The sequence below is a fragment of the Salmo salar genome, chromosome 23, assembly GCF_965601325.2.
Source record: "Salmo salar chromosome 23, fSalSal1, whole genome shotgun sequence".
NCBI lineage: Eukaryota > Metazoa > Chordata > Actinopteri > Salmoniformes > Salmonidae > Salmo > Salmo salar.
Window position 1 is genome coordinate 21,811,743 of NC_138313.1, and position 15,186 is coordinate 21,826,928.

The 15,186-nt window shown below is 42.9% G+C and overlaps 1 protein-coding gene across 5 annotated transcripts in view; it reads right to left on the reverse strand.

Annotated features, from left to right (window-relative positions):
- The window catches only part of LOC106584116 (pre-mRNA 3'-end-processing factor FIP1), a 49,648-nt gene extending 34,517 nt beyond the window's left edge, over nucleotides 1-15,131 (reverse strand). For 2 of the 5 annotated variants that reach the window (XM_014168989.3, XM_014168986.3), the window contains exons 1-10: nucleotides 14,759-15,131; nucleotides 14,372-14,417; nucleotides 13,021-13,075; nucleotides 12,705-12,811; nucleotides 9,519-9,580; nucleotides 8,982-9,092; nucleotides 8,715-8,842; nucleotides 6,990-7,093; nucleotides 4,771-4,873; nucleotides 2,845-2,983 (exon numbers count right to left, since the gene is read on the reverse strand). In XM_014168989.3, coding sequence (XP_014024464.1) covers nucleotides 2,845-2,983; nucleotides 4,771-4,873; nucleotides 6,990-7,093; nucleotides 8,715-8,842; nucleotides 8,982-9,092; nucleotides 9,519-9,580; nucleotides 12,705-12,811; nucleotides 13,021-13,075; nucleotides 14,372-14,417; nucleotides 14,759-14,825 — 922 coding nt within the window. In that variant the 5' untranslated portion in view covers nucleotides 14,826-15,131. The remainder of the gene's footprint in view (nucleotides 1-2,844; nucleotides 2,984-4,770; nucleotides 4,874-6,989; nucleotides 7,094-8,714; nucleotides 8,843-8,981; nucleotides 9,093-9,518; nucleotides 9,581-12,704; nucleotides 12,812-13,020; nucleotides 13,076-14,371; nucleotides 14,418-14,758) is intronic. The other 3 variants (XM_014168988.3, XM_014168990.3, XM_014168991.3) reach the window with 3 other exon arrangements.
- Nucleotides 15,132-15,186: the final 55 nt, after the last annotated feature.

Here is a 15,186-nt window from a genome sequence, read left to right on the forward strand (position 1 = left end):
TTACAGCTGCACCATCGAGAGCATCCTGACAGGTTGCATTACTGCCTGTTATGGCAACTGCTCGGCCTCCGACCGCAAGGCACTACAGAGGGTAGTGTGTACAGCCCAGTACATCACTGGGGCCAAGCTTCCTGCCATCCAGAACCTCTATACCAGGCGGTGTCAGAGGAAGGCCCTAAAATTGTCAACGACTCCAGCCACCCTAGTCATAGACCATTCTCTCTGCTACCACACGGCAAGCGGTACCGGAGCGCCAAGTCTAGGTCCAAGAGGCTTCCAAAAAGCTTCTACCCCCAAGCCATAAGACTCCTGAACAGTTAATGAAATGGCTACTCAGACTATTTGCATTGCCCCCCACCCACCCTCTTCTATGCTGCTGCTACTCTTATTATCTATGCATAGTCACTTTAATAACTCTACCTACATGTACATATCACCTCAATTACCTCGACACCGGTACCCCTGTATATAGCCCCGCTATTGTTATTTTACTGCTGCTCTTTAATTATGTTACTTTTATCTCATACTTTTTTTTTTGGGGGGGGGGGGTTCCTTAAAACTGCATTGTCGAACAAGGGCTTGTAAGTAAGCATTTCACTGTAAGGTCTACACCTGTTGTATTCGGCGCATGTGACAAATACAATTTGATGATAAGTTAACCCAAGGCCAGTGTAGACCGGGGCTAAGAACAATGCATTGTGAAAAGGCCCATTTTATGTTAAAAACACTGTTTGGTTGTGTGTGGATATCCATTACCTTGCCAACAGACAAAGAGACGCAAACAGATCCAATCAGAGCCTTGATGGGCTCGGCAACAGTGGTTAGAACGTTTTCTTTGAAACCATCAGGCGACCTCCTTCAGGAACGTCCTCGGAACTAGACAAAAACCACCAGGGGACCATGACAGAACATCCTGTTTTAAACGTCATTGGACACAGGAATGTTTTTGCAACATTCCCATGAAAAGTGTCTAGAACATTAATATCTTATATTCTGAAAACATGTTCTGTGTGTGTTTGGTGTGACGTTGATGAAATATTGTCCTAACCCTAAAAAAAACTGGACACATTAATGTTCTTGCAACATCCCATGAAATGTGTCTAGAACATTAATATTCTGAGAACATGGTAACCACGTTCTGGGTAAATTCAGTTTAACATTAAAGGGAACGGTTTCTTGGAAACAGTCCTTGCACATCACCGGAACATTCCTATGAAAACGTTAGGTAATGACGTATGGAACGATCTCTAAAGTTGTGGGAACGTGTGTTGTTTGCTGAGACTAACAGACCCAGAAACCTGGTCTACAGACACTGATAACGTTGCTTTTACAGGGATAGTGTCAGTACAGGTGTCAAACTACCCACACGGTATCTGCCAAACTACACTGATCAGTACAAGAAGTGCTACACTAGAGCTCCAGACAACATCCCTTAGTGCTTCACTACACAAACTGGCCTGCAATGACAACACAACCCTGCACTAAAACGTGTCCCCATCATGCAATAATACTAGACCGCTAATGTGACCCTACTGCACCAAGAGTAACAAAGCCCCCTCTCTCTCCCTCTTTCCATGGTTGGTCTGTTCAGCACATTTCTTGTGCCACAATCTGCTGGCTCTGCACTTTTTCTTTTTTCCAGGAGCTATTTTTATCACGTTGGACATTTGCATCACAAAAGAAGGCAGGGCCTGTAACTTAAAGGAGGAGGAGTGGCACAGATAATAAAAAAACACTTCAAAGCCAGGGTCACCGGGATGTTTGATATTTTCGTTATATTAGGAGTTTTGGCACGCATTGAACAACAGGCGGTATGGAGCTCAATGAACTTAGGAGGTGCTGGGGGTGCGTGAGGGGTGAGTAGGGGGCCTGCTATTTTGGAATCTTTGAAGATGAAGCGGTAGCAGCCTGCGATCAGCTGTGAGCTCAGGCCAGAGGGTCCTTCCTGCCTTCTGCCTCATATTCATCAGGAGATGAGGAGGAAGTCAGGCAAACTGACAGACACACACCTGGACAGAATTACACACACCTGGGGGGAAGACACTCACCCAGAGAGGGCAGACACATGCGCACACAAACACACACATTTATGTTATGTTAACCCACCTCCAACTCTCAACCCTGTCCTTCAACATGCAGTGTTATTTATTATCACTTATGGTGCAGCTTCAAACAATTCCTCCAGGATTGGCATGGTGAACGTATCAGTCACTTATACAGCTGGATGCTCCATGACGCATGGCGGGTTAAAAAAGCCTGTCCTTCAAGGGTTCTCAGCATGGGATTTCCACCTGCAACTCTGGGTTATACTGTAATCTGTTCCCGCAAACCCCTCAGCTGTACTAATGATGCATCAACACATACACAGACAGAGCGAGAGCGAGTGAGAAAAATAGAGAGAGAAATTGTGGCCACTCACACTAATTAATCACAGTGGGACGAGAGAGAAAGATAGAATGAGAAAGCGAGAATGAGAAAGCCAGAGGGAGAAAGAGAGCGAGTGAGAGAAAGAGAAAAAAAGAGCCAGAGAGAGAGAAAGATAGAGCGAGTGAATGAGAGAGAGAAAAACAGATTGAAAAAGAGAGAAATTGTGGCCACTAACACTAATTAATCACAGTGGGAAATGTCATAGTTCAACGTCATCTTCCCATGACCCCAGGGAGCCAACACGCCGTGGCGTCAAGAGAGTGACCCTCACCAGTCTGTCTGACCTCCAAGCAGTGTCTTTATGCAATCCTTAACCTTATCCTCTACATTCCATAACTGTGCTGCTGATCAGAGGACACCCAGACATGGAGCAGTGTTTGTGCGCTAGTGTGCGTTTGTGGGGCTGAGGTCACTTACTTGGTGGAGGAATGAGTGGAGGGGCGGAGCTGACATTGTGGGGTGGAGGCGGGAAAGGAGGCGGGGGGATGTTGGGAGGAAAAAAGGGGGGCATCTTAGTGGGAGTAGGCTCAGCATCAGAGGGGGGCTCAGAAAGCACCTGCAATGCACACACCCACACACAAAAACAAAGCTCAGACTAGGTAGGTACATTTACTAGCTTAATGCAAGGAGGAAAGATAGTGTTTTTTTTTTCACTATGCATACTACCGTGAACATGCAAAGTGCAGTACAGGAGGGTCGGAGCATGACTCTGAATCAAAGTATGTGAAACGGAGCACGGGGGGGGGGGGGGGGGACTTCTCGGATGAGTATTCTGTTAGTACGTACACTACATGATCAAGAGTATGTGGACAACTGATTGTCGAATATCTCATTACAACAAAATCTTGGGCATTAATATAGAGTTGGTCCTCCCCTGTGCTGTTATAACAGCCTCCACTCTTTCGACTAGATGTTGAAACATTGCCCTGAGGACTTGCTTCCATTCAGCCACAGGAGCATTAGTGAGGTCGGGCACTGATGTTGGGTGATTAGGCCTGGCTCGCAGTCGGCGTTCCAATTCATCTCAAAGATGTTCGATGGGATTGAGGTCAGGGTTCTGTGCAGATCAGTCAAGTTCTTCCACACCGATCTCGACAAACCCTTTCTGTATGGACCTCGCTTTGTGCACAGGGGCATTGTCTTGCTGAAACAAGAAAAAGGGCCTTCCCCAAACTGTTGCCACAAAGTTGGAAGCACAGAATTGTCTAGAATGTCATTGTATGCTGTAGTGTTAAGATTTCCCTTCACTGGAACTCGGTAGTGAGTGTTGCAACCGAGGACAGACGTATTTTTACACTTAAGCACTCGGCAGTCCCGTTCTGTGAGCTTGTGTGGCCTACCACTTCGTGGCTGAGCCGTTGATGCTCCTAGACGTTTCCACTTCACAATAACAGCACTTACTTTTTGACCTGGGCAGCTCTAACAGTGCAGAAATTTGACAAACTGAGTTGTTGGAAAGGTGGCTTCCTATGACGGTGCCACATTGAAAGTCACTGAGCTCGTCAGTAAGGCCATTCTACTGTTGGATATTGCATGGCTGTGTGCTCGATTTTATACACCTGTCAGCAATGGGTGTGGCTGAAATAGCCGAATCCACTAATTTGAAGGGGTGTCCACATACTTTTGGTGATGTGGTGTATTTTGAAGCATGCATCGACGCAAGCGTCCGAGAGTATGCACAGAAATATGACGCAACCGTGCAAAAAAACAACGCAATATTTCTTGAAAACAATGCCGGCCATTATTTGATCTGACGCGAGAGATGTTGCCCATTCAGCTAATATGTTGCCTGACTACAATATTTTATCTTGGTACGTTAATAAATACATACCGTGTCCATTTTTGGCACATTTACCTGCCTACAATACTCAGTCAAAGCACATAGAAATGTAATATGGCTAACAACTTAGAATTAGTAGCCATTTACCCACAAAGAATAGGACAGCTAGCCATATACCTTGCATAACACTTGTTTTACGTCGTTTTTACCTGTTAAACTAGCTGGCTAGCTAGATTATTACGATTCCCATACAGCTAGCTCAGAAGTATGACGTAAAACATTTGCTTAGTGTATAAACTTGTTTGGTCTCTATTGCCGTTGTCCTGGCTGGAAGGTTCAATGAATGGGGAGGTGCAGGGTGAGGTAATACAGTAGGGGGAAGTGAGAGTGCTTCTCAAATCAATATTTTATGTGTTATCCACACTTGTCCTCACAAGAACGTACTCAAGAGAACGCCCTCGTAGAATGGACTTGAGCATGAGAGTGCAGCGCACAGTAGTATGTATACTGAGAAACACCCAGGGTGTATTTTAGAATATCACATTAAAACAGACACACATTACCTGGATGTTATTTCCTTCTATATTGTGACGTCGTCGTCCCTCTACCCTGCTGATGGTAGCAGTTTGTCCCCCAATAACGTCAATGGTGCCGCATGGCTTTCTACTGACCAGCACAGAACACAGAGTAAACATACAGAACACAACTGGTATATCTGCATGGAACATGTATAACAAGTATGCATATTTAGGTATATCTCTTGTTTTTCTCAAGTTATAAAATGCAGATACATTTCAGGATGTGACCTGGGTATGGCCTTTTGCCTTCAAATCCCATAAACTACAGATGTAGAAGACTTATATAATGCCTGTGACCCCATCAGCATCCTCCAGGTCCATTAAATCATGACCTTCCTTATCTGGGTCATCCTCTCACTGCACTCTGCTAACAACACTTCCCCAAAACAACCCCCCTGTCCCCAAACACAGATGGGACACTAACCCCTTTCTGTCACTAGGACTTAATCTAAAGTAAACATTACAAGAGGAAAGCATAAAAACTGCATCATGCAGCAGCCCGATGTGATGCTATGAGCTACAGGCTCACTAATGCCCCCTCTCTCTATCCCTCTCTCTGTCCCTCTCTCTGGCCTCTAAAAACACCAGAATATCAGATAAATAGAAAACAAAGCAGCTTAGCCCCGGAAGCTGACACACACGTCGCAACTTAAAATGACAGTTTTATGTAACAAGAAAGGTCTACGATATAAACCCATTCCACCAACAGCCTCCCTTAGGCTGGACACAGTCATCTAGAGAATGTGGAAAGAATCAAATATCTGCTCCTTCAACCAAGCATCAAGTTTCCACTTTCACCCTTCTGGAGCTGCCAGCGTTCTCACAGCTCAATAGAGTGAGAGAGATGGTCTGTAGTGTAGTGTGGGACCTCGTTTAACACTTTATCCTTTGCACAATGCTGTGTGTATTTGTCATGCTCTGACTTCCTGCTTTCCCCCTGGCTGAATAATGCTCAGAATCATATGACCTCCACTGGGGGAACCTTGCTGAGGGAGCGAGGAGGAGGAGGGGGCATATTATAGAGACAGACCTTTAATTAAGTGGCCCGTCTTAGTCACCCTTGTCCCCTGTCTGTAGTCTGGACCAACCTGACATGAGCCATGCTAAAACTCACAACAGACAAGATTGGAGGGAGCAAGTGAGCGAGAGGGTAGCTGAGGGGAGAGGGAAAGAGAGACAGCTAGAGTGAGAGAGAGTGTGTGTGAAAGAGAGACAGCTAGAGTGAGAGAGAGTGTGTGTGAAAGAGAGACAGCTAGAGTGAGAGAGCGTGTGTGTGAAAGAGAGACAGCTAGAGTGAGAGAGCGTGTGTGTGAAAGAGAGACAGCTAGAGTGAGAGAGCGTGTGTGTGAAAGAGAGACAGCTAGAGTGAGAGAGCGTGTGAAAGAGAGAGAGACAGCTAGAGTGAGAGAGGGCGAGAGAGAGGAGGGGTGGGTGTGTGCGTTTGTAATAGTCCATCACTCCTCCTTGACGTGTAGAGCACTTGGTCCCTGAGTGGAACCAGAATGAGGCCATGGGGCTGAGAGGAGAGGAGGAGTATTTACTAACACAGTCTGCTAATGCCTGCTACTACGGGCCCAAGCCCGTAAATGATTGGCCGCTGTAATTGAGCAGTCAAATTCCATGGCCTCCGTCTTCACACAGTAAAAGCAGCCCCACCCCCCCGCAGGGTTCAGCCTGCCCCAACGCTAAACAACGCTTCACAGGTGGCCGTTAACAGGAACGTGACGGGAGGTGGTGCACATGAGGACTTCATTAGAGAGGGAACAGAGCACTTTAACTAAGCAACGCTCGCAGAACCTCTACCTTTATTTCAAACCACTTAATAGTTAAGTGACTTAGCATACCTTCCATGACTTGTAACATTTCAGGATGTAACGTTGTGTTTGGTAAGAACATTACCTCAGACACAGGTACCACTGACCAATACAAACTTGACCCATTGACTGTCAGGTCACAGTTGTAAATGAGAACTTGTTCTCAACTGGCCTACCTGGTTAAATAAAGGTGAAATAAATAAAAAAAATCGAAATAAATTGACCACCTTGATGGGGTCCAGGTGACACTGACCAGTGAAGTGTGGCAGTGATGACAGGCTAGGCTGGTAGTGGTTACCATAGACATGCGTAGTCTGGTCCTTCATGCCACAGCTGCTGTGATACATACACAGTGGTAGAAAGGGGAGAGGGTGGGGGCAGGGTACCTACCTGGAGGAGCCTGAATTGTAGTGGTTGCTGGGGGAGGAGTAGTCAGACCTAAAGCAGGAAAGGGCCCCATCCCTATCGCCATGGGCTGAACGTCCCTGGTGGACCTAAGAGGAAGGGCAACTCACTCACACAGCCTCAACAATGTCAAAGCCTGAGAATGTTTCTTACAAAAATGGGAACAATTCTTGCACTTATACTGTGATAATCTATAATATTATATCTATAATGCCTTCAGAAAGTGTACACACCCCTTGTCTTTTTCCACATTTTGCTGTGTTACAAAGTGGGATTAAATGGATTGAATTGTGTAATTGATTTTATTAATAGAAAATAAAACACTAATATATCTTGATTAGATAAGTATTCAACCCCCTGAGTCAATACATGTTAAAATCACCTATGTCAGCAATTACAGCTGTGAGTCTTTCTGGGTAAGTCTAAGAACATAGCACACCTCAATTTTAGAATATTTGCGCATTATAAAAAAAAAATATTCAAACTATGTCAAGTTGGTTGTTGATCATTGCTAGACAGCCATTTCCAAGTCTTGCCATAGATATTCAAGCCAATTTAAGTCAAAACTGTAACTAGGCCAATTCGGAACATTCAATGTCATCTTGGTAAGAAATTCCAGTGTATATTTGACCTTGTGTTTAAGGTAATTGTCCTGCTGAAAGGTGAATTTGTCTCCCAGTGTCTGCTGGAAAGCAGACTGAACCAAGCAGACAGTTTTCCTCTAGGGTTTTGCCTGTGCTTAGTCTATTCCATATTTTTTTATAAAAAAAATAAAATAAATCTCCCTAGTCCTTGTCAATGACAAGCATACCCATAACATGATGCAGCCACCACCATGCTTGAAAATATGAAGAGTGATACTCAGTGACGTGTTGGATTTACCCCAAACATAACACTCTGTATTCAGGACAAAAAGTACATTTATTTGCCAAATGTTTTGCAGTATTTGCTTTGGAATTTCTATTATTCTTTACAGGCTTCCTTCTTTTCACACAGTCATTTATGCTAGTATTGTGGAGTAACTACAATGTTGTTGATCCATCCTCAGACTCCTATCAAAGCCATTAAACTCAGTAACTGTTTTAAATTCACCATTGGCCTCATTGTGAAATCCCTGAGCGGTTTCCTTCCTCTCCGGCAACTGAGTGTATTGATACACCATCCAAAGTGTAATTAATAACGGCACCATGCTCAAAGGGAAATTCATTGTCAGCTTTTTTATTTTATATTTGACCCATCTAACAATAGGTGCTCTTCTTTGAGAAACATTGGAAAACCTCCCTGGTCTTTGTGGTTGAACCTGTACTTGAAATTCACTGCTCGACTGAGGGATCTTACAGATAATTTTATGTGTGGGGTACAGAGATGGGGTAGTCATTTAAAAATCATGTAAGAGACTATTATTGAACACAACATGAGTCCATGCAACTTATTATATGACATAAGCACATTTCTACTCCTGAACTTATTTAGGCTTGCCATTACAAAAAAAGGGTTGAATACTTATTGACTCAAGACATTTCAGCTTTTCATTTTAAATGTATTTGTAAACATTTCTAAAAACATAATTCCACTTTGACATTATGGGGTATTGTGTGTAGATTGTGTGTCCATTTTAAATTCTGGCTGTAACACAACAACATGTGGAAAAGCCAAGGGGTGTGAATACTTTCTGAAGGCACTGTATGTCCAAAAGTAATGATATCTTACCATGATTTTAGTGGCTGAAGCGTGGTTCATGCCCTCATACCCCATGCGTAGTCTCCTCTGTTTCTCACAGTAGGTCTTCCAGGTGTCCTCGTTAAAGCCATAGTTAAAGTAGTCCGAGAGGTCCGAACCTAAACACAAACATAACTGAAAGCTGAACAGACCGCGTCACAAACCATTCATCAGCCAGACCTGAGCTCACACCTGCACAGAACACGCAAAAAGACATAACCTCACACCAACCAACACACACACACACACACCCCTTACCAGGCTTTCTCCACGGCTTTTCTTCAAAAGACTCCATGTCGACCTCCAACACAGGGATTCCGTTAACACTGCCCAGTGCATCCAGGTCCACTCCTTTGGCTTTGGGGCCAACTGCACCGGAAACGACAGGACACAGTCAATGACACATTCACTTCACACTCTTACCACTACCATTAATGTGGGTCTGGATGAGTTCCTACGCATGCAGTGACCATAATTCACACTCCAACCGGTGCGCCTGGCACCTAATAACCCAACCCGTTCAAATGGAGTTAAATATTTCATCTTGCCCATTCACCATCTGAATGGCACACATACACAATCCATGTCTCAAATTGTGTCAAGGCTTAAAAATCCTTATTTAACCTGTCTTCTCCCCTTCATCATCTACAATGATTGAAGTGGATTTAACAAGTGACATCAATAAGGGATCATAGACTGACCAGGTGAAAGCTGTTATGGAAAGAGCTGGTGTTCCTAATGTTTTGTGCACTCACTTCTAAGGTCAGAAGTCAGGAATAGATGAGGGGTGTTTACCTGATGCATGTGTTCTCCCTGTAGCCTTAATGTTGAGATTAACTGGTGTGGATCCAAAAGCACTACACAATGAAAGAAAAAAAACACACACAAATCATCACCACTTGAAGGGGACACACACAGAGACGTGCTGCGCTTACACAGGCAGCTCAACTCATTGGTTCCACTAATTGTTCTTTTGAACAATCACATTCGATTTTTTCACATCTCTTTTTCAGAGCTGAACTGATTGGTCAGAAAAAAATATTATTGAAAGAAAAACAAAATCTGAATTGGGCTGCCTGTGTAAACGCTGCCCATGACTCATGCGGGGGAATGTGCTTTGAAGACCGCTGAAAGTGACATGGGTGGTGAGATAAAATGCTGCCAAAGATGCATACTGTAACATAGAACCATAATCATGACTCATAAAATGATGTGACAAAGGAGAGGCAACAGCAATAGATGCTAGTTGCGCCAATAGCCAGGTGAAAAAAAGCACTCTACAAAAGGTTTTTCCACCAAAAATGTACATGGTCTAATATATTATGCTCTTTTCAACTCAAGTTGGAGCATCAAAACTAATCCAGATTGCAGGACAGTAACACACTGTTGTATTTAAAACCAGTTAAATGTAACTAAAGTAATCAGAAATGTAATCTACGTAATCCCCAAAAGTAATGATTTATCATGAGAGGGCCATAAACAATAACTAGTAATGCTGCATACTCAAAGAAAGGTTAAAACCTTTCTGGTAAAAATAGTTAAATTGTTGAGGTGTCGTCACTATTGAGGACACAAGCTGGAGTATACAGCACAAATATGACTAAAATATTAAATATTTTACACAATGCATTTCCTATTCAACAAAACTGTACGAATAAGGCTTGAAATGACTTACAGTTGAAGTCAGACGTTTATACACACCTTAGCCAAATACATTTAAACTCAGTTTTTCACAATTCCTGACATTTAATCCAAGTAAAAATGCCCTGTCTTAGGTCAGTTAGGATCACCACTTTATTTTAAGAATGTGAAATGTCAGAACAATAGTAGAGAGAATAATTAATTTCAATTTTTATTTCATCCATCACATTCCCAGTTGGTCAGATGTTTACATACTCTCAATTAGTATTTGGTTGCATTGCCATTAAATTGTTTAACTTGGGTCAAACGTTCCGGGTAGCCTTCCACAAGCTTCCTACAATAAGTTCGGTGAATTTTGGCCCATTCCTCCTGGCAGAGCTGGTGTAACCGAGTCGGATTTGTAGGCCTCCTTGCTCGCACACACTTTTTCAGTTCTGCCCACAAATTTTCTATAGGATTGAGGTCAGGGCTTTGTGATGGCCACTCCAATACCTTGACTTTGTTGTCCTTAAGCCATTTTGCCACAACTTTGGAAGTATGCTTGGGGTCATTATCCATTTGGAAGACCCATTTGCGACCAAGCTTTAACTTCCTGACTGATCTTGAGATGTTGCTTCAATATATCCACATAATTTTCTGACGTCATGATGCCATCTATTTTGTGAAGTGCACCAGTCCCTCCTGCAGCAAAGCACCCCCACAACATGATGCTGCCACCCCTGTGCTTCACGGTTGGGATGGTGTTCTCCGGCTTGCAAGCCTCCCCCTTTTTCCTCCAAACATAATGATGGTCATTATTACTAAACAGTTCTATTTTTGTTTCATCAGACCTCAGGACATTTCTCCAAAAAGTACGATCTTTGTCCCCATGTGCAGTTGCAAATCGTAGTCTGGCATTTTTATGGCTTCTTCAGTGGCTTCTTCCTTGCTGAACGGCATTTCAGGTTATGTCGATATAGGACTCATTTTACTGTGGACATAGATACTTTTGTACCCGTTTCCCCCAGCATCTTCACAAGGTCCTTTGCTGTTGTTCTGGGATTGATTTGCACCTTTCACACCAATGTACGTTCATCTCTAGGAGACAGAACGTGTCTCCTTCCTGAGCGGTGTGACGGCTGCGTCGTCCCATGGTGTTTATACTTGCGTACTATTGTTTGTACAGATGAACGTGTTAACTTCAGATGTTTGGAAATTGCTCCCAAGGATGAACCAGACTTGTGGAGGTCTACACTTTTTTCTGAGGTCTTGGCGGATTTCTTTTGATTTTCCAATGATGTCAAGCAAAGAGGCACTGAGTTTGAAGGTAGGCCTTGAAATGCATCCACAGGTACACCTCCAATTGACTCAAATGATGTCAATTAGCCTATCAGAAGCTTCTAAAGCCATGACATCATTTGCTGGAATTTTCCAAGCTGTTTAAAGGCACAGTCAACTTAGTGCATGTAAACTTCTGACCCACTGGAATTGTGATACAGTAATTTATAAGTGAAATAATCTGTCTGTAAACAATTATTGGAAAAATTACTTGCGTCATGCACAAAGTAGATGTCCTAACCGACTTGCCAAAACTATAGTTTGTTAACAAGAAATTTGTGGAGTGGTTGAAAAACGAGTTTTAATGACTCCAACCTAAGTGTATGTAAACTTCCGACTTCAACTGTATATGCTTTCTAAAGATAGCATAATCAAATTATAAAATTACACCTTCCTTATAACTGTAAAATACATATATATGTATGTTTAGTGTTAGAGAACATTTGCATATTTTCTGAAGGTCTCTCCTGATCAAAACGTCTGCCCACGTTGCTGTCAACGTGTCACGGAGCTCCAGCTCGGCTTCCTGAACTCGTTATGAACTCGCCTTTCATCTCATATTAATCTTGTCCATCTATGACAAACAGAAAGTGCTTTTTAAAATCTATTCATTATTTTTGATTAATGGCTATAAATCGATCTCTGAATGTGCTACCGTGATGAAACCATTCTCTCCTGCTGCGCTATGATGTAACGATTGAAGGCATGTGCTTTGTCCGTGGCTGTAATATAGGAAATAGCCAGGTGTTGATGGACAGTCGGAAGATCGAATTAAATGGTAGGAGGGACATCCCAGCTTCAAGTGGTTTCAGATTTCACATCCTACGTCACACAGGCTCAGAAATACTATTGTGTCCATGGGAACCAGGGCTATAGCTCAAAGCAAGCCATTTCGATCTACGGTATCCACTGATCGATTTATAAGCGAAAATGTAGGTGGGAACCGGTACAAGAACCACGCAGGTCGAAAAAGGGGACCTTACATCTAAGAGGTTAACACCTTGCTATTGTATAGATACTCACTTGAAAGGCTGAGACGAGCCTCCGGTCTTTATATCGCCAATGGTTACACACACGTCATCATCATCCTCACTGTCACTGTCACTTTCTTCATCTTCCTGGCCTGTATCCTGACATTACAGAAACACAAAGACAATATACATTCATAAAAGCATGTTTGCATGAATCCACACACACACAGTTAAAGAAGAATATTCCAAGTAGAAAGTTTGGTTCTGAGGGAATTCCATGATGGATTGCCATTCCAACAGGTGAGTCAGGTTCAGAAGGGTGCTGTTTATCCCAGGTTAACTCCTCCATAACCCTCAGCAGTAGGTACCTGCTTCACTACTCCATTCTCATGGACCTCCTCAGCAGTCGGCTGGGCCTTTGCACTGTGAAAAAAAGACACACAACATCACTACGACCACAACGTCTACTTAAACTGAGACTTTTGTAACATTTGAAGAATAGACAATAAGGGGAAAGTTAAGAGATGTGCAAACAGGGATATCACTTGTCTGCAGACTAAATACATTTCCTTGTAAAGGGATACATGTAAAATGACAGCCTATTGCCTGAAGAGTCCCTAACGTAACGTAATAGTCTCTCTTTGAGCTGCTGGACCATGTTTGATTCTGAAAAGGGTCAACTCTCTTCATCCTTTCTTTAAGTGAACCAGAGCTTGATAGATGTGATATCATTTAGATAACCTGCTCCCCATGGCATGTTGCGTGACACACACACGCACTCTCTCTCTCTCTCTCCCTCTCTGAGGGCGGTGTTGTAGGTGAAGTAACTGTAGCTTAACTGATGAATCAGGCTGCGTTTACGCCGAGGCGATATGCTTTAACAAAGCCCAATGAGCAACCATCAGAACCCCTATCTAATGATGGCTTAGATCCACTTTACCCCGTTCAAACAAACAGTGCTTGCCCTGCCGCGGATTTAACAAGCATCCAAACTGTTCTTAATGTTCCACTTGACAGGCTGCACATTTCAGGCGTTGCGCACACACTGGCGTCAAACACACACAACCCAGAGACAACGATTATGATATCGCTCAGTCATTATTGAGCAGTGAGAAGTGCATTCAATCTGAACGCTTCATTAATAAAGCAAAATTGGTCCTAATGGGGCATGAAGCTGCTGCTAGCCCATCTTACTTCAAATCAGTTCACTGCTTACTGTCGTAAATGATCACTCACGGTCAAAATGGTTTGAACACAAGAATCATTAGTGCAAACAGGGGGGATGACGCTGGAGAAGGTAATAAAACAGATTTGCAGAACCAGTACAAGCTGACTATGAGTGAATTGTGTGGCTATACGTTGTGAATCTCAAACAGCATAACATAGACACGTGATTAGTATATTCGTGTAAAAAGCTGAACAGGTGTCATTTGTGTAAGTGCCACAAAAAAAAGATGGGTATAAATAAATAAATCATGTGTGGATGTGTGTCCAACATTTGTATTATGCTGCAAGTATATACACACCTAATTTATGTGGGCATAAGTCTTTTACAAAAGGAACAATTTAACAGTGTAGTCTGTTGTAGGTCTGGTTTGCAGGAATGCTCTGTACATATTTGAGATCTAGGCAAGTGGTAAATTGAGGACAGAATAGGACAGACAGCCCTGTGACTGTCTGCTATGTAAAACAGACAGTTTAACAGTGGGTGTTTCGTACCTATTAGGTGCCTCTTCCTCTTCCTCGGCCTTCTCCTCACTTTCATCTATCATAGAAAAGAAACATCAGCATGTTTGCATCATACACACACTTCAAAACCTAAACAGACAAAATGACAGTCTCCAAATATCTACTGTAAATGCCAGAACTCAATAATTCTTTCTGCTTAGCAAGTGAGAAAAAATAAAAACATCGCCAACAGCTGTTGCGATGTCAACGTGGTAAGCTGGTGCACGTGTTGTTCCTGGTGTTGTGGTTAGCTTTCTAGCTAACAGAACTGTTTAGCTCACGTACTTTCAAGTTTGCCAAACACAGAGCAGTGGACAAAAGAAAATGTTACTATTTATGCGCTAGATAGTGTCATCAAATCTGTTTTGACTAGCATACCTCCATATAACCATTCTTCTTCATCGCCCCCGCTTGCATCAGTTGCTTTGTCCATTTCTGCGGACATGTCTACCCAAATCCAGTCACTTCTGTGAATCACAACTTGACAGATATTCTATCAAATACAATAACTGGCAACGAATTGAAAACCCAGTTATTTCGCCAAACTTGAGATTTTTACAGAACAGATGTTCAAATGTCAAACTGTTACATATAACGGGGATTTAAAATAAATAAATAAATAACGGAATAGGACGGCGTGTAACCTTATCGATATTAGGTAGCATGCGTAAAAAAAAAAAAAAAGTGACAGTTTACTTTACCCACACACGTTTCTATAGGGACCTTTCTATACACGACGTGCATCTACGTCGGAAGAAACAGGACTCTACCATTGGTCAGTATGTCTCGAGATGAGACAATGTATC